Source organism: Martes martes, assembly GCF_963455335.1.
Source record: "Martes martes genome assembly, chromosome: 4".
NCBI lineage: Eukaryota > Metazoa > Chordata > Mammalia > Carnivora > Mustelidae > Martes > Martes martes.
The window spans coordinates 156628392-156654895 of NC_137891.1; the positions used below are offsets into that span (position 1 = coordinate 156628392).

The 26504-nt window shown below is 39.8% G+C and overlaps 1 protein-coding gene and 1 long non-coding RNA gene across 5 annotated transcripts in view; one reads left to right on the forward strand and one right to left on the reverse strand.

Annotated features, from left to right (window-relative positions):
* Nucleotides 1-128: 128 nt before the first annotated feature.
* LOC308341961 lies at nt 129-9634 on the reverse strand. The gene is made up of 3 exons (XR_013966740.1): nt 9298-9634; nt 8106-8173; nt 129-460 (listed from the first exon to the last, which is right to left on the reverse strand). It is a non-coding gene; the product is annotated as an uncharacterized lncRNA (long non-coding RNA).
* A 54-nt stretch (nt 9635-9688) lies between these two features.
* Nucleotides 9689-26504, forward strand: part of EIF2B3 (eukaryotic translation initiation factor 2B subunit gamma) — a 126779-nt gene continuing 109963 nt past the window's right edge. The window contains exons 1-4 of one of the 4 annotated variants that reach the window (XM_080800708.1): nt 9689-9770; nt 12572-12731; nt 16354-16499; nt 22774-22839. Coding sequence is in view for 3 of the 4 variants with exons in the window: in XM_080800705.1 (XP_080656831.1) it covers nt 9823-9834; nt 12575-12731; nt 16354-16499 (315 nt within the window). In the remaining variant the exon portion in view is untranslated. Of the gene's footprint in view, nt 9835-12571; nt 12732-16353; nt 16500-22773; nt 22840-26504 lie in introns of all 4 variants that reach the window. The other 3 variants (XM_080800707.1, XM_080800706.1, XM_080800705.1) reach the window with 3 other exon arrangements.

The following is a 26504-nucleotide window of genomic DNA, read 5'->3' on the forward strand; positions in this document are numbered from 1 at the left end:
ACCAAACTGGGCTCATATTGTGTTTTGTAGCTTGCTTTTCATCCATTCATTCAGTAAACACATCAAACACCTATGTCAGACACTGTACTAAGTACAATGGGGAAAACATTGGCTAAACAGATAATTTTTGCTTTCCTGGAATTTAATGCGAGAGGAAACAGTATATTAAACAAATAATTGCATAAACAACATTTAATAGCCTTTATGTAAGAGCTCCAAAGAAGTAGCGCAAGGTATTGTTAGAAGACAGAGCAGGGTGATACTAACCCACGGGGCTCAGTGGAATGCTGAATCAGGGAGAATGACTGGGCACAAAGTCCAGCGAAGAAGCACATCGAGTCCTGTGTTACCGGACTGTAACGGTCTCCCATCCAAGTACTGAGCAGGCCCGACCCTGCTTAGCTTCCGAGATCAGACGAGATCGGGCACGTTCAGGGTGGTATGGCCGTAGACTACTGGACTGTAACGGGAAGAGAGAGAAGAGATTTGAGCTTTTGAGGCTTGTTTTAGGATTTTACATGGACCAGCCATGAGGGGGCCAAGCAAAGGATTGACATGATTAGATTTGCCTTTGGCATCTGTGTAGAGAATGAGTTGAGAGCTTGGAAGCAGGGAGTAATCCAAGCAGGAAATGATGGTCACTGGGACAAGGGGAATACTCACTGTAACTATTATTTATATTGGCTGCATTTTGTTACGTTTTAAGTTTTCATAATTTGTACTCATTTAAAACCCTCCACTGGGGCGCCTGGCTGGCTCAGCCTGCAGGTCATGAGTTCAAGCCCCACGTTGGGCACAGAGCTTAGTTTAAAAAAAAAAAAAGCCACCTCTATAGATGAACATTAAGGTTGTCTTCAAATTTTTTTATATTGAAAACTATAACTATTATAATAAACATCCTCATGCATATATCCTTTTATACCTATTTGATTATTTCCTTAGAATAACATCCTAAACTCACCGTCAAACTGTCAAATTGCCAGGATGTATCAATTTTGTTCCCATTAGTGTCTATTTCCTAAACTCTGACCCCCCTCTGGCATTAACACTTAAAAATATTTTTGGTAATTTAATATGCTGAAGAATGGTTATTGTTACCTTAATTTGCACTGCTTTGATTATTTACTGTACTGAGCAATTGTTTTTCTTTACGAACTGCTCTTTTTGTGTTTTTGTCTATTGGTGTTATTATACTTTTACTGATTTATAACAATCTTTGCACAGTACTAAAGTAATATGCACAGCAAGGCACTGTGCTAACAGCTGTACATCTGCTATCTTTGTTTTATCTTCTTAGCTCTATGAATTAAATACTCTTATTGTCCCCGTTTCCAGATGAGAAATTTAGAGCAAAAATGAATTAAATAACTTGCCTGGTGGCACGCAAGTAGTCAATAAATAATGAAGCTAGGATTTGGATGGTGGTCTGCCAGTGCCAAAGCCTGCTGTCTTGGTAGCTAAAGTGTTAAGTCCTGTAAATTAATGCCTTTGTCATGTCAGATGTTATAATACCTTGGTTTTCCCTGTGTGTCCTTTGCCATTAAACTTCATGTATGTTCTTTCCTAATGTACAAAATTTTTAATTCTTTATGAATTCAAAATCCTTATGAAAAGAAACCATATATTGGATGTATACCACGAGAAGGCACTATAGTATACTTGTTAAGAGCACATTCTGGGAGTGCCTGGGTGGCTCAGGTCATAATCCCAGGGTATGGAATCCAGCCCCACATGGGGCTCTCTGCTCAGCAGGGAGCCTGCTTCCCACTCTGACTGTCTCTCTGTCTACTTGTGATCTCTCTCTCTCTCTGTCAAATAAGTAAATAAAATCTTAAAAAAACAAAAGAGCCCATTCTTTAGAGCTAGCTGCCCGTATTCATATCCTGGTTTTTCCACATACTAGCTGTTGGCCATAGACAACATGGCCAACATGGCTTCCTTTTCTGAAGCATCTACCCTTTTACTGTTGATTTGAAATGTTATCTTTTCACATACTTACAATATTCTGCTAAATTTGTATGCCCCGGTGGTTTAGTCGGTTAAGTTTGCCTTTGGCTCAGGTCATGATCCCCAAGTCCTGGGATCACGCCCCATGTCGGTGGGGTGGGGGATGGAGAATCTCTGCTCAGCGGGAGTCTGCTTCTCCCTCTCCCTCTGCCCATCCCTCCACTTGTGCTCTCTCTCTCTCTCTCAAATAAATAAAATCTTTAAAAAAAAGAATTCTCCCAAAAAATTAAATTAAAAAAAGAAATCTTCATTTTTCACCATACTACAAGAATGTGACACTGCAAGTTGAGACCAAACAGAAATCTTAATCATTAATGGGAGGAATTACCATTGTTCTGTGACCTTTAAAAGTTTTTGTCAAAGCATCAAAAAATTTCTTAGCATCAGTTATAAATGTGTAGGGAGGGGCGCCTGGGTGGATCAGTGGGTTGGGCCTCTGCCTTCGGCTCAGGTCATGGTCTCAGGGTCCTGGGATCGAGCCCCACGTTGGGCTCTCTGCTTAGCAGAGAGCCTGCTTCCCCCCACCCCCTCTGCCTGCCTCTCCGCCTACTTGTGATCTCTGTCAAATAAATAAAAAATATTTTTAAAAAATTAAAAAAAAAACCCAAAAACCTTATGACCCAGCCATTCTACTCCTACGTACTTGCCTCAAAGAAAAGGGAATGTGTATTCATGTAAAGGCTTATTAAAAGAAAAAATGTGTAGGGAAATGAAAACATAGTAAAACTAATATTTATTTAGTACCTTGTAATCTCAAGCATTTAGAGAAATTGAGAATTATATTGTTTTCTTTGCAAAAAAACCTTATCCAAAATAGTTTGAACAATGCTTGCCTCTTTTTTCTCTTTTTCCTTTTTTAAAGATTTTACATATGTATGTATGTATGTATGTATGTATTCAGAGCTCAAGCAAGGTAAGGGGAGGGGGAAAGGAGCAAGAATCTTAAGCAGACTCCATGCTCAATGCAGAGCCAGACGTGGGGCTTGACCTGGGGCTCGATGGGGGCTTGATCCTTCGACGCTAAGATGATGGCCTGAACCAAAATCAAGCTTTAGACACTTAAGCAACTGAGCTAGCCAGTCATCGGCCTCTATTTTCTTATAATACAGAACAAGCATCTTCATTATGCCTTGAAGAATTGTCATACTCCTCTTTACTTCCGACATTATATCCTTTTTATGTACAATCTCATGAGGTATCTCTAAGAATGCCGTGAATGCAAAGTGGTTTTTTGCTGGCATCAGTTTCTGTGAGACATCTTCATCCCTTTTGTCACAGCCACTTTCCTCCTTTTGGAGATGAAGTAGCCTTCACTCGATTCATGCGGATCTACCCTTTCTCATGGTGACAGTGTTAACATTCCCATGATCAGCTATTTCTTCTATAACTCCATTTATGTTCAATTTGAATTTCACTTCCAGCCCTATCATTTTTCATTTCTTTGCTGCACTTTCATCTTTTGGCCAATTCTGTAATTTTTTTTTTAAAATATCACACAGGCTTATCACTGGGAGACAAGGAATCGACACAACTACATTCCTGCTGTGTGTCTGTGAACCAAATACACAGTGCACAGTGTATTAATTACCAACATACTGAAAGAAGCGATGTGATTATTTCACTGCTCATGGTATACATTCAAAAAATTTGATTCTGACAGGTTTTTTTTTTTACAGTATTCTCATTGCTTTTATGGAGGAAAGAATTTTTGGAGGACCTTTCCTCACCATTTTTACTGATTTCACCTCTTCATTTTGTATTTGCTTATAAACGTATTACATAGAAAGAGATTTAAATGAGACACAAGTCCCAAATTTCAATTACCTCCATAAAACTGTAAGACTTTATAGCTGCCAATATGGTATTCTCCTTCTCCCTGTCCCTCCTCCCTATCTACTTTTTTCTTACTCCCAAAGTAGTTAATCACCCTTTAATATGCTGTACAGTTTACTCATTTATTATTTAATAGAGTATATTTATTTATTTGACAGAAAGCACAAGTAGGCAGAGCAGCAGGCAGAGGGAGAGGGAGAAGCAAGCTCCCCAATGAGCAGGGAGCCTGATGCAGGACTCGAACCCGGGACTCCAGGATCATGACCTGAGCTGAAGGCAGAGGCTCAACCAACTGAGCGACCCAGGCGCCCCTACTCATTTATTATTTAAATTGATTTATAATGTATGCTGCCTCTGCCCATTAGGATGAGGGTTGGATTCTTTTTTTTGGGTTCACTAATATACCTTAAGGGTCTAAAACTCCCCTTGGCACATAGTAGTCACTCAGTAATTAGCTGTTCAATAAATAAATAAACTGTGGCTCATCAACCATACTTTCCAATTTAAAAATGAGGAAAATCAGCCATTTGCAATGTTTTGTTTTCAGTAAAGGAGGAAAAAAATTACCAAAGTAACTAAGTCATGTATTTTTTTTTTTTAAGATTTTATTTATTTATTTGACAAAGATCACAAGTTGGCAGAGAGACAGGCGGGGGTGGGGGTGGGAAACAGACTCCCCACCAGGCAGAGAGCCCGATGCGGGTCTCCATCCCAGGACCCTGATATCATGACCTGAGCCGAAGGCAGAGGCTTTAATCCACTGAGCCACCCAGGCGCCCCATAAATCGCATATTTTTTTAATTGACCCATCCATTTGTATGCTTGATTCTTTAAAGTAGGCTCCACCATGGAGCCCAATACGGGGCTTGAACTCACTACCCTGAGATCAAAACCTGAGCTGAGATCGAGAGTCAGACACTTAACTTATGGAGTCACCCAGATGCACCCTGACCCATCAGTTTAAAGCATAAATGTCTAGATTCAGACTTTTAAAACCACCAACCATGAAAAATCTGTGTGCTTGAAAGGAAATAGTTGAAGTCCCAATTAATGAAGCTATTTTCCAAGCTCTTTATAGAAACACTATAGCATCATTTGCTCTCTAACTCATCACGAATCTATTAGGCAACTGGTGGGCTCATGTACAAAAATAAAACACAAATATTTTGGGACCTGCAACCGGTTGCCAAAGTAGAGTTTCTCTTTTCATTTTTATCTTTCACTCAGTACTCTAAAAATAATAATTTCCTGCCCCACTGAAAAGTCCACAGCCAAATGGAGTAGAGGAATATTATGATGTGGCCAGCAAATTCCCAAAGAGAGAGCTCTTGCAGACCGTGGGAAGAGTATTTCTGAGCCAAGGCCCAACTTTTGAAAGGTTTCTTTTGTCTCCCACAGTTCAAAGAGAACTTTGAAACTTGACCTTCTTAAACTAGTCCCCACCACATATAAAAACATAAATATAAATATCCCTTGGGGAAGAAATGTGAAAGGAAACATTATAGGGAACAGCCTGTATTAATATGCCTTTATTAAGTACTTCCCACATAATTAGTAAATAAAAAGTAAATAATGAGCATGAGGCTAGGCACAAGAGATAGTAATATAGATTGATTAGTGAGAAGGAACGTTCAGGAAAAGAGATGTTGTCAGTGACCTAGGCCCTTAGCTCAGTTTTTCCACCACCAAATGGGAGGTCAAGGGAAAATTTGTGAGAAAATTTAATTTATTCATATTATTTACTTAGCATGTCCCAGGTCCTATGCTAGGACCTGAGGAGAGAGAAGCAAATAACATATAGCTCCCATTGTGATACAGAAAACATGAAAAAGAGGATGAAAATCCTTTGTGATGAGTACTATAATGTAAATACTAGAAGCAGTGAGAACCAGAAAGAAGGAATCCATGAGGCAGCAGTTCTTCAAGTATGCTCTATGGACCTCTGGGAGTCCTCAGGACCCTTTCAAGGTATCTTTCAGGTGAAAACCATTTTTATAATAATACTAAAATATTATCTGCCTTTCATTATATTGATATTTGCACTAATGGTACAAAAGCCATGGTGGCTAAGATTGCTGGTGCTTTGGCATGAATCAAAGCAGTGATACCAACTGTATAATATGCATTGTATTCTTCACTGCCGCACGCTTGCAATAAAAATAAAAAATAAACAATAAATAATAAGACAAAGTAAGTTTCACTTCAGAATGTCTTTGGGGGCTCCTGTATGGCTCAGTTGGTTAGGAGGCCAGCTCTTGTTTTTGGCTCAGGTCATGATCTCAGGGTCCTTGGATGGAGCCCTGTGTTGGGCTCCATGTGTAGTGGGGAATCTGTTAGGTATTCTCTCTCTCTCCCTCTTCCTCCATCCCTCCCCCAGCTCGCACTCTCTCTCTCTCTAAAATAAATAAATAAATCTTTTTAAAAAACCAAGAATGTCTTTTATGAAGCAATAACATAATTTTATTAAATCTTGGTCCTTGAGAACACACAAACTGTCAAAATTAATGAAGTAAGCCCATCTCTTCAAGGAAAATTACTAAAAGTATTGTTGCCAATGATAATATTTGAGCTTTCAAGAGAAAATCAGAAGTTTGGAAAACTTGTATTTGTCATCATAAGGTTGCCAGCTTTCCAATATTTAAAGGATTTTTCTGATAAGATTGGTGGTGATATGAACAAATGTAATTTTAAAAATATAATGAGTCAACATTTGGGAGGATATTTTACAAGTGATCAACGCATCAAATTGTCCATTTGAAATGCAAGTATTAGAGTACAAATGCTCATTGATATAATAATTCTACGTTACAACTAATATTTAAAAAACTGCCACTTACTGAGTTTTTGTGTAGTACCAAAGAATCTTACCTACAACTATCTGACAAGGCTATTAAAATATCTGTCCCTTTTCCTACTGTATCTATGTGAGGTCAGGTTTTATCATAGAACTCACCCAAAACAATATATTGCAACTGATGAGAGAGTCCAGCTGTTTTCTATTAAGCCAGACATTAAAGAGATATGCAAAAAGGTGAAAGTATGGCATTCTTCTGATTTTTTTGGTTTGAAACATGTTATCATACAAATGGTATTTATGTTACCATGCAATAATTTTATTATTTTTATTTTGAAAATGAATTAATGTTTAATTTCTTAGATTGAGTTGTTTTTTTTTATTTTTTTTTTAATTTATTTATTTGTTAGAGAGAGCGAGCGAGTGAGCACAGGCAGACAGAGTGGCAGGCAGAGGCAGAGGGAGAAGCAGGCTCCCCGCTGAGGAAGGAGCCCGATGTGGGACTCGATCCCAGGACGCTGGGATCATGACCTGAGCTGAAGGCAGCTGCCCAACCAACTGAGCCACCCAGGCGTCCCTTAGATTGAGTTCTTAATATGGTAAATATCAACAGATAAAATCCATATAAACAAAAGTCCTTTGGGGCCCCCAATAATTTTCTTTTTAAAGATTTTATTTTATTTTTTATTTTTTTTAAAGATTTTATTTATTTATTTGACAGAGATCACAAGTAGGCAGAGAGGCAGGCAGAGAGAGAGGGGGAGGCAGGCTCCCCGCTGAGCAGAGAGCCCGACACAGGGCTCGATCCCAGGACCCTGAGATCATGACCTAAGCCGAAGGCAGAGGCTTAACCCATTGAGCCACCCAGGTGCCCCAAAGTCATGATCTCGGGTTCCTGAGATCCAGCTGGGTGGGGCTGATAGGGTTCTGAGCTGAGTGTGGAGCCTGCTTGAGATTCTCTCTCTCCTTTTCCTCCTGCTCCTTCTCCCCTCCCACTCCTGGTGCACTCCCGCTCTCTCTCTCTCTCTCTCTTAAAAAAAAAAAGTTAAAAAAAAAACCCCAGAACTATAAAGGGGCCACAAACCAAAATGTTTGTGAACCACTGTCCTAGGGAATAAAAGCCACTTAAATTGAAGCAATTACTCAACTACTCAGTTACAGGAACAAGTTCCCTGAAAACATTTGCTAGTTTAAACATGAGCATTTAAAATGGATGACAGATAGGGGTGCCTGGGTGGCTCAGTGGGTTGAGCCTCTGCCTTCGGCTTGGGTCATGGTCCCGGGGTCCTAGGATCAGGCCCTGCATCGGGCTTTCTGCTCAGCGGGGAGCCTGCTCCCCCCCCCCCCGCCTGCCTCTCTGCCTACTTGTGATCTCTCTCTCTGTGTCAAATAAATAAAATCTTTAAAAAAAAATAAAATGGATGACAGATATGGGGCTGAATGCTGTTCTTACTTCATAACTAGTTCTTACCTCAAAACCATGCCATAATTCCCAAGGCTTCTCTTTGCTTCAGCTAATAACCAGGAGAAAGAATCTTGCTGCAGAAGAAAACAGTAAAGTTTCAGGCCTCCTGTGGCCAATCACTCCATACTCCCTTTTACCAACATACTTGGTATTATATTTTAGGCAAAATAACTAATTATTCAGTAAGTCATCACCAGCATCCTAAAGTGAAGGAAAGACAGGGCAAAAATAGGCTGGTTTTGTGGATAAAAATGCCTCAGGTCTTTCCCCCAACTCTCCCCCCAACCAGTGGCATCTAACCTGAGCTCTTATTCTTCTGGTTGAAAAATCTGGGAAAAATTTCAAGTCCTGACTGCTGTTTCCCCAGCACCTAGCACCCAAGACATTGCTTGGCACATATTAGGCACTCCATAAATATTGTTGAATAAAGTCAAACTCCTTTATTTTTATTGCAAAAATTAAACTCTCCTAACTTGGAAGGAGCTAAAGCAACTCAAGGTTTAAGAGTGGGACAGAAAAAGAGGAAGCTTCTAAAAGGTTAGGAAATTGTAGGAATGTGTGGGAAAGAGAAAATGGCTCTTGTTCCTGTTACCTATGGTAGCTTATAAGCCACCCCATAACTAACTGCTTAAAACAACTATTTTATTATTATTTCTCACAATTGTTGTAGTTATCGAGATGTAGGCATTTGTGGTCTCTCAGGGAGTTGCGGCCTCTTAAGTGGACTCCCTGATTCCAGGGAATCTATTAACACAGCAACCAGAGTGATCCTTTAAAAATCTGTCATATCACGTCCCTCCTCGACTTATTTCAAGGGGTCTTCACAATGGCCTACAAGACCCCTGCAATCTGAATTCTCCACTCTCTCTCCTGCTGCCTATTTGACCTTTATCATCATTCACTTTCCATCTGCTTATTTCCCTTCCTCTCTACTGGCCTCTGTACTGTTCTTTTTTTTTTTTTTTAAAGATCTTATTTATTTATTTATTTGACAGAAAGAGATTTCACAAGTAGGCAGAGAGGCTGGCAGAGAGAGAGAGAGAGGAGGAAGCAGACTCGCTGCCAAGCAGAGAGCCCGACTCAGGACTCCATCCCAGGACCCTGAGATCATGAGCCCAGGGCTGAGGCCTAACCCACTGAGCCACCCAGGCGCCCCCCTCCCACAGTTTTGATGGCTAAAGGTGATTGTTTTCCATACCATTAGAGTCTGGTTCACATAGCCGATGTACATCTCTGCCTTAGACATCGCAAACCTAGAAAGCCTTGGCAATCCCTGGCCTGCAAGGGCATTTAGACATTTCTCCACTGGCTAGCCCAGTAGTAGTAGTCGGGGCCAGGTCGTAGAATGAGAACTTGAAGCAAGAGACCGTGACTTGTTCCAGGATTCCAGGAGCGCAGCATTAGGAAGGACACTCAATGGGCGTTGATGACTTGTGAATGAACGAAAGGGTACAGACCATGGTGCCTCCTCTCCTTCTTGAAGAACGAAGAACGCAGGCTCTCGGTACTTAATCTATTGCTCGGCGCTCCTCCCTGCTCCGCGGGCCTGCCCAGCGCGTCCCATCGATATGCTCGGCCATCGTGCGCCTGCGCCTTTGGGCTGTCAGTCGCAGGCGGCGTGGGGAGCGTGGGGAGCGCTGGGAGCTGTTGTGGCGCGCCGGGAGTTGAGAGGTAAAGCTGCGGCTTTTGCGCTGTCAGGCCCCTTACGAGCTCGCTGTTGGGAATGAGCACGGCGGTGAGGGCCACGGGGTCCCGCTTCATGTGGGGGAAGCAGGCTCCTTGATCCTGGCCAGGAAGGCCTGATGGGGTGGGCGAGGGTGCAGAGCCCCAGGGTCTCCAGCTCGAGTCCCTCCCAGAACTGGGCAGGCAGCTAAGTGGCCGAACTAGAAGGGAGCCAACCACTTTGTGCAACAGATGGAGAGTAGTTTCAGGAGGGGAGCATCTGCTTGAAGTCACAGCGAGTGAGAACCAGATCGGGGACCAGACACTCCGCAGAGTACCTGAACTCTTTCCACTTCAGCCCTTCATTTATTTATTCTGCCTGTTTTTCGTTGTTTGGGGCAAGGCAATCAAATAGGAATACAATAAGCTCCAGATGAAAGACCAATTATGGTAGTGTTTTATCTCACCAGTTTACAAAGAGAGAGGCAATAACTGCAATGATGGAAGCATGTCTGAGATGCCATGAACACCCCCCCTCTAAAGCTTGGGAGCCTAACTCGAGACTCGTTGCGGTGACTCCCATCACCCAGAGTTGCGGCACTGAGGCATTTGACAGTCTGCTTCAGGGTTTGTGAGCTTCAGTACCAGTTTCCCTTCTAGGAACTGAGGACGCTTAGAGTTTTAAATGTCAGGCCTCACCTGTACGTGGTAGAACCAGAACTCAAACTCAGGTCTTTTGACTGCGAAAGCTCCAATGTTCTTTTCATAATAACATCAGATGTGATACGAATTATATATAGTGCCAGCCAAATTGAATTTAAATTCTAATCTGAGGCAATGCTTGCTGGAATTGAAATTATGGTACTTTTTTTTTTTTAAGATTTTATTTATTTATTTGAGAGAGAGAACAGCAGAAGGAAAGGGAAAAACAGGCTCCCGGCTGAGCAGGGAGCCCGCAGAGGGGCTCAATCCTGGGACCCTGGGATCATGACCTGAGCTAAAGGCAGACGCTTAAGGGACTGAGCCACCCAGGTGCCCCGAAATTACTGTATCTTTAAGTTGTAGATGTTGTGCAGGAGCCTTCACTTTGTGCCTCGGGTGTACTGGGTTTAAGTGCTGCAGTTTAAATATTGATGAGGAGCCTAGAGATGATCCTAATTATGGATAAAGGTGCAACATTATTTGCCAATTTACTGTCAAATAATTTTTTTTCTGAACATTGCATTTCACACTTGTATTTAAAAAGTTATATCAGGGGTGCCTGGGTGGCTCAGTGGGTTAAAGCCTCTACTGTCTGCTCGGGTCATGATCCCAGAGCCCCACACGGCATAGGGCTCTCTGCTCAGCAGGGAGCCCGCTTCCCCTCTTTCTCTGCCTGCCTCTCTGCCTACTTGTGATCTCTGTCAAATAAATAAATAAAATCTTTTAAAAAAAAGTTACATCATTTGTTGTAAATCAAGAAGTACTTTTATTTTAAATCAGTAAGGTTTATGACCTTTTACTATGCATCTTTTCTGTGGTAGCGCCTGTAAAGAGATTATTTTGAAGGTCAAACAGGTTTGTTTATTTCCTTGAGTTTAGAAAAAGGAATTCATCTGATTTGTTTCTGCCACTGGGCTCTACAAATCTAGGTTCAGATGCAAGCCTGCATTTGTGTTTATAGCAATATCTTTCATCATTGGGGATAATGAAAAGATGGGACCAGGTGGCTGAGTTATTGGAGACATTTTAAGTCATTTTATGCTTTTCAGAGACCTATATGCTTGTATTTATTTTTTATTTATATATTATATTTATTTATATATTTTGTATTTATTGCTGTTAATTCTTTTTTCAAGAAATAATTCATCAGAAGCCCACTTGGTAAACTCCATTTTAGAAATTTTTTTAATTTAAATTGAGTTTAGGTAACATATACTGTATTATTAGTTTCAGGGGTAGAATTTAGTGGTTTACCAGTTGCATATAACACCCTGTGCTCATAACTTTAAGGGCCCTCCTTTATGCCCATCACCCAGTTACCCCATCACCCCACGTACCTCCACTGCAGCAATGCTCAGTTTGTTTCCTAGAGTTGAGTGTCTCTTATGGTTTGCCTCCTTCTCTGTTTTCATCTTAATTTATTTTTCCTTCCCTTCCCCTATGTTCATGTTTTGTTTCTCAATGTTCATGTTTTGTTTCTCAAATTCCACGTATGCATGAAATCATATGGTATTTGTATTTCTCTGACTGACTTATTTTGCTTTGTATAAATCCCTCTAGTTCAATACATGTCATTGTAAATGGCAAGATTTCATTCTTTTTGATGGCTGAGTTTTATTCCATTACACACACACACACACACACACCCCACTTGGTAAACTCTTAATCCTTGAAGGGTCAGCTCAGATCTTACCTTCCTATAAAACTTTTCCGGACTTTTCTAGGAAGACTGAGACTATATGCCTACTGCATCTTGGATATATCTCTGCTATGACACTAACCATAGTATATTGTAATTTACTGAATTTGTCTTCTCCACTTAATTGTGAGCACCTCAAGGGAAAGGGCCAAGTTTCTTTAATTCACATGCCTCCTTCAGCCCATCTCCCTTGGCTGGAGCTGAGAGTATATATTGGTGAGTTAAAAAATATAATAAAGGTGATGCTTATACTATAGCTAAGGAAACTTTCTTACTGTGGTTTTTGGAGTTGGAAGTGTCACATTTGACATGAGTGTCAATAACCTAAGTGGAAGTAGGGTTAGTACTGTGTGTGCTTTGAATTTTATTATTTTTTTTCCTGTTAATTGTTTTTTTTTTTCTGTGACAGCAGTTTGTGAAAATGGAATTTCAGGCAGTAGTGATGGCAGTTGGAGGGGGATCTCGGATGACAGACCTGACTTCCAGCATTCCCAAACCTCTGCTTCCAGTTGGGAACAAACCTTTAATTTGGTACCCATTGAACCTGCTCGAGCGTGTTGGATTTGAAGGTGAGCTATGACAATTAAATATACTCATAAAACTTGAGGGATGTTTGATCCCAGTGATTTTTCAGCTTTATGAGGGTGAGAGAGGATGAATGAGATTGACTCACTATTGACTGTTGGCCTCTGTAAATTAAGAACATAGCAGTACTCTATTGCTATGTAAAAAGGTTCTTGAGAAGACAGCACTATTACTGTGTTAGAGCTGCTCCCCACAATGATTCAAGATGAACTGTGTAAATATATCAGAAGGAGTGCAATGGGAATCCAAGTTAGTACCTCATAGTCAATACTTAACTGTGAATCTATATGTATGTAGTAATGCATTAATATATTAAGGGGTACAGTATTGAAAAGATAACTCAGGCCCTGATTTCCAGGACCTTGTAGTCTAAATACAAATATAAATAGAGGGGACATCACTACAGATCCTACAGACATTAAAAAGATGGTAAGTAAATATTTTGAACAACTTTATGGTAACAAATTTGACAACTTAGATGCACATTTTAGAAATATTGCTTTGGAAATTATATGAAGAATGGATTTGAGGGAGTCAGGACTACATGCAGGGAGATGAATTGGGAAATTGATACAGAAGTCCACAGCAACAGTGATCTTAAGAAATAGGACCTGAACTAAAGAAGTGGCACTAAGGATGGAGAAGAGAGAACACTTGAGAAAGTTGGTGATTAATGGGGAGGAAGAGTAGAAAAAGAGAGAGGAGTTCCCTCTACTTTTTGCTTGGGTGACTAGGTGACTAGGTGGTGATATGGATAACCAGGAAAGGCATTATGAATCAAGGAACAAATTTGAATGAATATAATGAATTCAGCTTTGGCTGCAATGAGTTTGAGGTGTCCTGTAGTTAGATATAGCAAATCTGAGTACTGGATGGAAGTGGTGTCTGGTCCTGGGGCACAGTCTTGTGTTCCAGTGTTCATTTTACTATGAGAATTGCCTTCCTGAGAGAGACTCATGAATGTTTCTGTGCAGTGGTCTCCATGACATTGATGTTAAGAGATGTTTAAGAAAAGATTTTCTATTTTCTTTTCTTTTCGAGATTTTACTTTTAAGTAATCTGTACCCAGCGTGGAGCTTAAACTCACAACTCTGAGATCAAGAGTCCCATGCTTGGGGCACCTGGGTGGCTCAGTGGGTTAAAGGCTCTGCCTTCGGCTCAGGTCATGATCCCAGGGTCCTGGGATCGAGCCCCGCATCGGGCTCTCTGCTCCGCAGGGAGCCTGCTTCCTCCTCTCTCTCTGCCTAATTGTGATCTCTGTCTGTCAAATAAATAAATAAAATCTTAAAAAAAAAAAAAGAGTCCCATGCTCTACCAACTGAGCCGGCCAGGTGCCCCAAAAGATTTTCTTTTTAATACACTTTAAAATATCATACTATCCTTGAATAACTCCTTGTGGATTTGTCATCAGTAACTTTTTTTCCTTTTTACTCTTGCTATATCTTCCGTTATGGTTGGGGGTTTCTTTTATGGTGTATTTAACACCCATTACACAGGAAATTTTATCTCACTAAGGCTCACTCAGAAATTGATGAATGCCTCCTAAACACAGGATTCCGGAATTTAATAGCAAAGTCTGTGTTCACTTTCTTCGTATTGTTCATGAGTTTAGAGAAGTTAATGTAGTCCTGCTTAGCTTTTTTCTTTCTATCCACACATAAGAGTCTTAGTCCAGTTATTAGACTGTCCCATATTTCCAGTTACTTCCTTAACTATGCACTCCCTAAAATGTTCTCTCCAAAAAAAATGGAATAGTAAAATAAAACGTCCTCTCCAAAATGTTATCTTCTTTTTTTTTTTTTTTAAAGATTTTATTCATTTATTTGACAGAGAGAGATTACAAGTAGGCAGAGAGGCAGGCAGAGAGAGAGAGAGGAGGAAGCAGGCTCTCTGCTGAGCAGAAAGCCCGATGCGGGACTCGATCCCAGGACCCTGAGATCATGACCTGAGCCGAAGGCAGAGGCTTAACCCACTGAGCCACCCAGGTGCCCCCAAAATGTTATCTTCTCTTTGAAGTTCCAAACAGCATCAATCACCCTGTCCTCTATGGTTCCATCACACTTTGTTTTTCTATCTCAGTACCCACCAAGGCCTGTTTTATGCTGTAATTAGTGGCATGGAAGACTGATCTGAGAGCAGCTACTTTACCTCATTCATCTTTGTAACATCAGCATTTACAGAGTGTCTACTAAAGAAGTTTTCAGTGGTCTTGAATTTATCTTGACCTATTTCAAAGGCCATCACTTCCACTTCCTTAGTCATTTCTCCATGTTAAGTTTCTTAAGAATAGGAACCATGTTGAATTCATCTCTGACTTCTCAGTGCCTATTTTTTCTTTACATATTAAGTGTATTTGTATTTATTGGTTGAATGACTTGGTACTAAAAGCAAAGCAGGGAATGGAAGAAAGGTGAGAGAAGGAAGGAAGGAAAATTAAATGATTTGGAAAAGAAAGAGGGAGGAAGAAAGAGAAGGCAAGAAAATAGAAAAGTATGATTATGATGAAAGGGAGAGAAAATTGTTACCTTGAACACTATCATGGAACAAATGGAAATTGAGATGCTAAAATCTGATCTTCAGGGGCGCCTGGGTGGCTCAGTGGGTTAAAGCCTCTGCCTTCGGCTCAGGTCATGATCCCAGGGTCCTGGGATGGAGGCCCGCATCGGGCTCTCTGCTCAGCAGGGAGCCTGCTTCCCTCCCTCTCTCTGCCTGCCTCTCTGCCTACTTGTGATCTGTCTCTCTGTCAAATAAATAAATAAGATCTTTTTAAAAAATAAATAAAATCTGATCTTCAGACATCAGCAACACAAGTTATGTTGCAGCGAATTACATTACCCTACCAAAGATCCATAACAAAGATTTTCAGTTTTCTGTCATTGGCTACCAGCTATATGGATAAAATGAAGACATCTGTTAAGTGGAGATTGTCTCTTGTCTCTTGGTAGCGTTCATTGTGGTCCTCAGTGAAGTCAAGTACTCATGGCTACCTGGTGGGAAGTGGTGATAGCTCTTCCTTTGTAGTGAATGAAGATTTAAAATGTGATCCCATTTGTATCTGCTTTGATGAATGCTCTTCTGAGCTCTTTACATCAAGTAATGATACGTAATTTTTAAAAAAGATTTTATTTATTTATTTGACAGACAGAGATCACAAGTAGAAAGAGAGGCAGACAGAGGGAGAGAGAGAGGGAAGCAGGCTCCCTGCTGAGCAGAAAGCCCGATGCGGGGCTCCATCCCAGGACCCTGAGATCATGACCTGAACCGAAGGCAGAGGCTTTAACCCACTGAGCCACCCAGGTGCCCCATATGTAATATATTAAAGTGTGGGCTCTAATCATCAGACGAGTTTTATCTTGAGTCCATTGCTTACTAGTTGTGTAACCCTGAACAAAGTAACTTAATATCTTTTAGTCCAAGTTTTCTCATTTGTAAAATGCGATTGTTGTAAGAATTGAGAGAATGCTTGTAAATACATTGAAAAGGTTCAGTAATATTAACTGTTATTATTAAATCTAGAAACAGACCAAATTTAATTGAAATGGTGAAGCCACTGTCTAAATGAATGTGTTTTGGTGTTTTTCCTTCTTTTTCTCTTTTGTGCTGTAGAAGTCATCATCATTACAACCAGGGATGTCCAAAAGGCTCTATCTGCAGAATTCAAGATGAAAATGAAGCTAGATATTGTGTGTATTCCTGATGAAGCTGACAGAGGGACTGCAGATTCTTTGCGCCAAATATACCCAAAACTTAAGGTGAGAAACTATTTCTTGATTTGTATTATTTATTGAAGATAAATATCATCTTATGTTTTCCTACAACAGTTTATAATGCTTTTTTGAAAATGTATTCTAGCATCACGTATTTTGTTGCCCATGTATTCTTCAACCACTTTTTATTTTTTTTTTTAGGTTTATGTATTTATTTAAGTCATTTTTGTACCTAACATGGGACTCAAATTTATGACCCCAAGATCAAAAGTCACATACTCCTCTGACTGAGCCAGCCAGGTGCCCCTATTTTGATTATTAATGAAGATTTAGACATTTAGTTATTATAGTCACTGGTTTCCAGTATTTTTGAGTAATTGTACATCTTTATAAAAAAGATACGGTTTTTTTTTTTAAGATTTTATTTTTTATTTGACAGAGAGAGACACAGTGACAGAGGGAACACAAGCTGAGGGAGTGGGAGAGGGAGAAGCAGGCTCCCTGTGATGGTGGGGCTCAATCCCAGGACCCTGGGATCATGACCTGAGCTGAAGGCAGGCACTTAATGACTGAGCCACCCAGAGGCCCCAAGATAGGCTTTTTTAAAAAAAGATTTTTTATATCATTTGAGAGAGAGATCATGAGTGAGAGCACAAGCAGGGAGGTGAATCAGAGGGAGAGGGAAAAGCAGAGTCCCCACTGAGCAGGGAGCCTGACACAGGGCTCGATCCCAGGACCCTGGTATCATGACCTGAGCCGAAGGCAAATGCTTAACTGACTGAACCACTCAATCACCCCAAAAAAGATAAATTCCAAATGTGCTTTTAAAGATTCCATTTAGGGATGCCTGGGTGGCTCAGTTGGTTGGGCAGCTGCCTTCGGCTTAGGTCATGATCCCAGCATCCTGGGATCGAGTCCCACATCAGGCTCCTTGCTCAGCAGGGAGCCTGCTTCTCCCTCTGCCTCTGCCTGCCACTCTGTCTGCCTGTGCTCATTCTCTCTGATAAATAAATAAGTAAAATCTTTTAAAATAAAAAAGATTCCATTTAAATAAAGTTCATGAACAAGCAAAATTTATTTATTCATTTCTATATTTATTAATTTTTAGAGAGAATGCGTGTGTTTGGAGTGGTGAAGGGGGTGGGATTTGGGGGAGGACAGAGGAGAGAGAGAGAGAGAGAGAATCCCAGGCAGGCTCTATGCTCAGTTGCAGCGTGACTCAGGGCTCAGTCCTACAACCCAGAGACAATGACCTGAGCCAAAAGCAAGAACTGGATGCTCAACTGACTGAGCCACCCGGGTGCCCCCATGAATAAGCAAAACTTAAATCTATAGTGATAAAAATCAGAGCCAGAGTTCACTCTGCAGATGACAGATTGACCAGAAAGAAGTACAAAGGAATTTTCAAAAATTCCTGACTCTCATCCTTACAATATAATATTTGACCTTTTGATCTACTTTGATTAGATACTAACAAGGGCATATGAATATGAGGGCACAGTCTCCCTACTGACCTGTGGCCTATGAACTGAGAAATATCCACTGTATACTGTTTTTAAATTGATGTCCTCTGGAGAAAATGCAGTCTGTGTGATAATGTTGCCATCTTGTTTGAATTGAGGAGCAGACTCTCCTGGTATTTCTGGTGACTGTAAACAGATATATTAATATATTCAACCTACCTATGCACTAAAGAACAAAAAATTAATGCGGAAATGTATATGGCCGGGGTACCTGGGTGACTCAGAGGGTTAAGCCTTTGCCTTCAGCTCAGGTCATGGTCTCAGGGTCCTGGGATCAGGGCTCTCTTTTTAGCAGGGAGCCTGCTTCCCCCCCTCTCTCTGCCTACTTGTGATCTCTCTCTCTATCAAATAAATAAAATCTTAAAAAAAAAAAAAAGAAATGTATATGGTCTTTCTCTCCATCCTACCATTATAGGGGAATAATTTACACACAGTAAAATACAAAGATATTAAGTATACAGTTTAGTGAGTTTTGACAGATACATACACCTTGAACACCACTAGCCAAATGAAGAACATTTTCATATGAACAATTTCATAAGAACAATTCATATGTTAACTTTGCTTTTCATGAACTAGATATAAATGGAATCATACCATTTTATTCTAGTTTCTTTGGTTCAGTGTAATATTTTTCAGACTCATATTATTGCAGATATAACTAGTTTGTTTTTATTCCATTGAATAAATATACCACTATTTACTCATTTCCCTGTTGGGTCATGTGGGTTGTTTCTGATTTTGAGATATCGTGAATAAAGCTGTTATGAACATTGTTCTGCAAATCTTTTTGTGAAAATATTCTAGTTTATAGGGTTTATTATCTTAGAAAGTGCCATATAGGTTTCCAAGTGGTTATACCATTTTATACTTCCATCAACAATGTGTAAGGGTTACATTTGCTTCACGTCTTCATCAACACTTGGTATTGTCAATTGTACTTTTACATTTTAATCATTCTAGTGGATATAAGTGTAGTAGTATCTTGTGGTTTTAATTTGCATTTCTCTGATAATAGTGATGCTAACCACCTGTCCATGTGGTTATTGGCCATTTGTTTATCTTTATGGAGTGTTCAAAGCATTTGCCTATTTTTAAATTGAGTTGTTTACTTTTTTATTATTGATTATAGAAATTCCGTATGTATTCTAGGTGCAAGCCTTTTGTCAGATGTGTTGTGACTATCTTCCACCAGTCTATGGCTTGCCTTTTTACTTTCTTTTTTTTTTTTTTTTAAGATTTTATTTATTTATTTGACAGGCAGAGAGGCAGGCAGAGAGAGAGGAGGAAGCAGGCTCCCCGCGGAGCAGAGAGCCCGATGTAGGGCTCAATCCCAGGACCTCGGCCTTTTGTCAGATGTGTTGTGACTATCTTCCACCAGTCTATGGCTTGCCTTTTTACTTTCTTTTTTTTTTTTTTTAAGATTTTATTTATTTATTTGACAGGCAGAGAGGCAGGCAGAGAGAGAGGAGGAAGCAGGCTCCCCGCGGAGCAGAGAGCCCGATGTAGGGCTCAATCCCAGGACCTCGGGATCATGACCTGAGCTGAAGGCAGAGGCTTTAACCCACTGAGCCACTCAGGCGCCCCCGCCTTTTTACTTTCTTAATGGTGTCTTTTCATGACCAGAAGTTTTTGATGTTGATGAAATTCAGATTACTGCTTTTTTTTTCCTTTGTGGTTAATATACTTTTTGTGTCCTCTCTAAGAAATCTTTGCCTGTCCCAAGCTTGTGAAGATATTTCTTTTTTTCTTTTTTAAGATTTATTTATTTGAGGGGTGCTTGGGTGGCTCAGTCGTTAAGTGTCTGCCTTCGGTTCAGGTCATGATCCCAGCGTCCTGGGATCGAGCCCTGCCTCGGGTTCCTTGCTTGCCAGAAAACCTGCTTCTCCCTCTCCTACTCCCCCTGCTTGTGTTCCCTCTCTCGCTGTGTCTCTCTCTGTCAAATAAATAAATGAAAACCTTACAAAAAAGAGATTTATTTATTTGAGAGAGAAAAAGGGAGCACATGAGTGGGGGAAAGGTTAGAGAGAGAGGGAGAGAATCCCAAACAGGCTTCCCACTGAGTGTGGAGCCCCACATGGAACTCATTCTCATGCCCCTGAGATCATGACCTGAGCCACAACCAAGAGCTGGACACTTAATCAACTGAGCCATCCAGGTGCCCCAATAAAGATATTCTTTAATGTTTACTCCATCTTGATTTAATTTTGTATGCGGTGTGAGGTAGGAATAAAATTTACCTTTTTTCTATATGGATATTTATTCCAGCACCATTTTTTTTTAAAGATTTTATTTATTTATTTGACAGACAGAGATCACAAGTAGGCAGAGAGGCAGGCAGAGAGAGGAAGGGAAGCAGGCTCCCTGCTGAGCAGAGAGCCCCATGCGTGGCTCAATCCCAGGACCCTGGGATCATGACCTGAGCTGAAGGCAGAGGCTTTAACCCGGGTGCCCCTCCAGCACGATTTATTAAAAAGACTTTACTTCCCCCATTGAATTGGACTGGTGCCTTCATTGAAAATCAACTGACTATATATGTGTGGTCTTTCTGTTTTCTCTATTTTGTTTCATTGGTCTATTTGCCTGTCTTCAAAGCACATTGAATAATGTCTTGATTATTTTAGCTTTGTAGTAGGAATTAATAATAACTAATTAGTTAACTAATCTATAGGTCCAGTAATAATAACTAATTAGTTATAATTAGTTAATATTGATTCTTCCAGTCTTGAACATCTATTTATTTAGGTTTCTTCTAATTTCTCTCATAGTGGGTTTTTTTTTTTAAAGATTTTATTTATTTATTCGACAGACAGAGATCACAGGTAGGTAGAGAGGCAGCCAGAGAGAGAGGAAGGGAAGCAGGCTCCCTGCTGAGCAGAGAGCCCGATGAGGGGCTCGATCCCAGGACCCCGGGATCATGACCTGAGCCAAAGGCAGAGGCTTTAACCCACTGAGCCACCCAGGCGCCCCATTTTCTCTCATAGTGTTTTATAATTTTCAATGTACAAGTTTTGAACATCTCTTGGTAAATTATTCCTAGGTAGATGTTTTTAATGATGTTGTAACTGGTGCTTTTTACTCTATTTTTCAAGTGTTTGTTGCTTGTGTATAGACGTAAAATTGCTTTTTGAAGATTGACCTTGTCAAATTGTAGATTCCTTTTTAATCTTTATGCCTTTTTTTTTTTTTAATCTTGCCCTGGCTAGGACTGCCAGTGCAGTTATTATAGGCATTTCCATTCGCTTTTGGCCTTTTTGTTTTCCTGTGCTTCCATCCAAGTAGGTTTTGGTGTTTGTGACTAGAGAGGAGATTTCCAATACCGTAATGTTCGGTGTGTTACTTTCTGGACTGCAGCTGCTTATTTCTTAGGGAAGATACCGGGAATTTCACTAAGAAAATGAAATGATAGTTCTGGTCTTTCATAGGAACAGATACCAGGTTTACTAAGAAGCTTAGGGTGCTTGGTGGACTTCCCAGGGGCTGTTTTAGCTACAGTCTAATAATTTAGGATGGAGCTGTAATCTCTTTGCTCCCTCGTTTCTAACTCTTAGAAATGTTACTTTTACTTGAATCTGGAACTGGTGGCTCTAAAAGTCTCATGTGAGGCTTGTGTAACAATTAGGGGCCTGAGAAGTAGTAGTAACAACTGTAAATAGGAATAGGCATGTGAAGCAAGTAAAGTAACTGCCAGTAGGACAGTGTACTCCCAAGTTCCTGCTGCTGCTTATGGTTTTAACCATTGAATCCTTATTTTAGAACCTAAAGGTAAGAGTCCTCATTAAGTCATTCTGCACAGTCTCATTTCTTTTCCTCCTTTACATACCACTTTGTTTTTACATCATTTATATCACAGCACCTTTTACATATAATCCTGCCTCTGTGCCTTTTCTTGAGCTGCGACTTGGGCTAGCAGGTCTCTGCTGTCTTTGCTCTCTCTGCTTGGTTCCTCCTCTACCAATGGCTCCTGATATCCTGGCTTCACGTCAACTTGCATTCCAGCCTGGAGCAGAGGCAACTAAGCTAACATGTGGAGGAACTTAGCAGACTCCTAATAGCCGAAGTTTGAGCTAAGCCAAAATTCAGAACCATCTGGTTGGGATCAACAAACGTGTAGGAAAAGTAATGCAAATACACGTAAACAGTTGAGGAAAGTGAAACAGCCTGAGAAGGGCAGTTTGTTGGTGTTTGCTAAGAGATGTCATGTACCTCTCTGAAGTAGAAAGTTGTAGCCCCAGGCTGTGCCATGGTTTAAAAAGCAGTGCCCCTTTGAGCCAATGTATTTCTCTTACCTTGTTCCCACAAAGCAGTTTCCTAAACATTTGGCAACTATTTTGGTCTGTTTTAAGTAAGATTTTAGGTAAGATTATTGCCTTTGATATTTGGGGGTTTATGAGCTTTTGATTCTTTTATCTTTACCCACTTCCTTCGGGTTGAGTTCCCCAAATATTATTGTGAGGTTATCCCATGTGGCTTCTGCTTTTCTAGAGAAAGACCACAACAGTATATTAGCTTTATTTGGCTTTTTTGTTTAAAATATATTTCACCGTTTTAGTTTATGACGTTTCTCATTTACATTGCATTTGCTAAATATATCACAGTTCTCTTTGTATGTGGAAACTTCCATCATGTGTGCTTATAGGATATTGAAGCTGGACATCATACTTGGCTGTGTGTTTTTTCAACTGACATACATATTTCATTTGGTTTTATTCTTCTGGCACTGTTTTCTACTTCATTTTACCTTATCTCATGCCACAATTTTTGCTGACTTACTGGCTTCTCACTTTTTATTTCAGCTGCCTACCCTCTTTCCCTGACTTTTCAAGAGAGGTTACTGGCTCATTCATTCTCCCACGCCCTGGGTGAGTGAGCTCCATTCTTATAACTAGTGTTGATAACATGGAAGTTCTTAGATTTTCAGTCTTCTCCACAATAGTGTTTCATATTTGTTGATGAATGATTCATTCTTATCTATGTCCGAACTCATTCATTTACCAAATATGTATTGAGGCTATAATAATGATTATAATTGCTTAATTTATTAAATAACCAATTATGGACCATAGTTTTTTTTTTTTTAACCTTTTATCAGGGAAAACTTCAAACATGTACAAAAATGGAACATTGCTGAAGTATCTGTCACCCAACTTTAGTAGTTATCAACCCAGATAATCTTTTTTTAATTTTTTTTATAAACATATAATGTATTATTAGCCCCAGGGGTACAGGTCTGTGAATCGCCAGGTTTACACTCTTCACAGCACTCACCATAACACATACCCTCCCCGATGTCCATAACCCCACCACCCTCTCCCTACCCCCCTCCCCCCAGCAACCCTCAGTTTGTTTTGTGAGATTAAGAGTCTCTTATGGTTTGTCTTCCTCCCGATCCCATATTGTTTCATTTATTTGTTTCCTACCCCCCAAGCCCCCGACGTTGCATCTCCACTTCCGTCATATCAAGGAGATCATATGATAGTTGTCTTTTTCCGATTGACTTATTTTGCTAAGCATAATACCCTCTAGTTCCATCCACGTTGTCGCAAATCAACCCAGATAATCTTATTTCATCTATATCCCCACCCATCTTGCTCCCTCTCATGTTCTTTTGAAATAAATCTCAGAAATCATATTACTTCATCTGTAAGTATATATTACTAAGATAAGAGCTCTTTAAAAAATAAAAATAAAACTGTAATACCATTATAACACCTAAAAAATTAATAATTCTTTATTATCAAATATCCAATCAGTGTATAAGTTTCCAGTTGCCTCATAAATATAATTTTAAAATGTTTTTAGTGTGTTTATTTAAATCAGGAGGCAAATAAAGCCTATACAATTGGTTGAAATGTCTCTTTTAATATATAGATTTTCCCTCTGTCTCTTCTTTTTCTTATAATTTATTTGTTGGAGAAATTGGGCCATTCATTTTCTCATACATTTTCCCTCCCAGTCTGCATTTTGTTGATTGCGACCCTGTGGTGTTGTCTAGTAAGTATCCCGCTCTTTATATTGGTATTGGTAGTTGGACCTAGAAGCTCCATTAAATTCAGGTTTTGAATTTAGGGACAAGACTTTCATAGGTGATGGTGCATTCTTCTATCTGGAGGCATGTAAGATTTTGGTTGTCTCTCGTTTTGTGATGTAGTAACTGTAAGTGAATCACTGCCACAGGGCCCAGATCCTTTTCTCTCTAGTCTCTTGGCTATCTGAAGCTTACTTCTAATAGAGTCTTTAAAAAGTCTTCATGATATCGATGCTCGGCGGATTAGCTGCAGCCTTCATATTTGATTTTATTTATTTATTTATTTATTTGATTTATTTGATTTGATTTTATATGGATATAAAATCCTTAACTCACGTTTTTTCCTTGAATATCTTAAATTCCCTCATTGATTCTGTTGTAAAGTGTTGCTAGCCAAACAGTGAAAATCTTTCTTTCCCTTATGAGTGAGTTGGTCTTATTTCTGGATTCCCAAAGGTGTTTTTTAATTATTTATTTAAAGCTTTTATTTTTTAAAAAATATTTTATTTATTTGACAGACAGAGATCATAAGTAGGCAGAGACACACAGGCAGAGAGAGAGGGGAAAGCAGGCTCCCTGCTGAGCAGAGCGCCCGATGTGGGGTTCGATCCCAGGACCCTGGAACCATGACCTGAGCCAAAAGGCTTTAACCCACTGAGCCACCCAGGCACCCCTAAAGATTTTATTTTTAAGTAATCTCTACACCCAATTTGGGGCTCAAACTTACAACCCCAAGATCAAGAGTTTCATGCTCCACTGACTGAGCCAGCCAGGTGCCCTTATTTTATTTTTTTAATTTTTATTTTTTTAAAGATCGATTTATTTATTTTAGAGGGAGAGAGAACACAAGTGAGAGGTGCAGAGGGAGAGAGAATCTCAAGCAGACTCCGTGCTAAGCATGGAGCCTGAGGTAGGGCTCGATCCCATAACCCCAAATCACGACCTGAGCTGAGACCAAGAGTCAGATGCTTAACCGAGTGCGCCACCCAGATGCCCTCCCCATTTTAATTTTTTTAAGTTCTGTGTACAACATAAGGCATGAACGCATGACCCCAGGATCAAGAGTCACATGCTGTACCAACTGAGCCAGCTAGACACCCCAAGTTTTTATTTTTCTTTAAACTTTTCTGGTTTTACCATATAATATATCCTATTGATCTGAATCATATTTTCTAGGTATGTAGTATGTCCTTTTCATGTGAAGCTTTGGTCTTTTTTATTGTTTCAGATAAGTCTTCTGGAATTATAAATTTAGGTTTTTGTTCTATTTTATTACCTAGGTTTTAGTCTTTGGGATTGGTTTTTTTAAGATTTTGTTTGAGAGAGAGCGGGTGCATGAGCCGGGGGTCGGGGTGGGCAGAGGGTGAGGGAAAAGCAGGCTCCTCAGTGAGCAGGGAGCCCATGGTGGTGATCTCCAGGACTTTGAGATCATAACTGGAGCGGAAGGTAGACACTTAACCTACTAAGCCATCCAGGTGCCCCTAGTCTTTGGAATTCTTACAGAGATGTTGGATTTTTGTTGCTTTTCTTCACTTTCAGTTATTTTGCCTCAAATCCTTTTTATCTGTTTCTTCTTAGATCATAGGATTTTTGTCTTTTTTTATGCTTGTTTCCCTTGAGGTATTATGCATTGCGTGTGTTTTATTCACTTTTGTGTCCTTTCTAGTTTAGCTGTTATTTCTGAAATGATCTTTTTTCTTTTATTTCTAACTCTTTCTTAAGTTTTGTCATCTAATTTCTAATTTTTCTAATTCAGATTTATTTTGACCTTTCACATCTATTATGTTCTTATATTAGGTTATTTTGAAATAATTTGCCTACAGATTTAACCTGTTTCATGAGCATGTCTTTCTGACATGTGGTTCATTGTAGAGATGTTATTCTAACCCTTACTATGATCTTTCTCAATAATAACTTTGTATGGGATTTGACTATAATCCTTTCCTTTTTAAAAATTTTTTTAAAAATTAACATATAATGTATTATTTGTTTCAGGGGTACAGGTCTGTGATTCATCAGTCTTACACAATTCATAATGTTCACCATAGCTCATAACCTTCCCAGTGTCCATCACCTAGCCACCCATCTCTCCCAGCAGCCAGCCCTCAGTTTGTTTCCTGAGATTAAGAGTCTCTTATGGTTTGTCTCCCTCTCTGGTTTTGTCTTGTTTTATTTCTCCCTACCTTCCCCTATGATCCTCTGTCTTCTATCTCAAATTCTTCATATCAGTGAGATCATATGATAATTGTCTTTCTCTGATTGATTTATTTTGCTTAGCTTAATAGCCTCTAGTTTCATCTATGTCATTGCAAATGGCAAGATTTCAGTTTTTGATGGCTGCATAATATTCCATTGTATATATGTACTGCATATTCTTTATCCATTCATCTGTTGGTGGACATCTAGGCTCTTTCCATAGTTTAGCTATTGTGGACATTGCTGCTATAAATATTGGGGTGACTCAATCCTTTGTATTGCTGATTTTACCCAAATTTAATT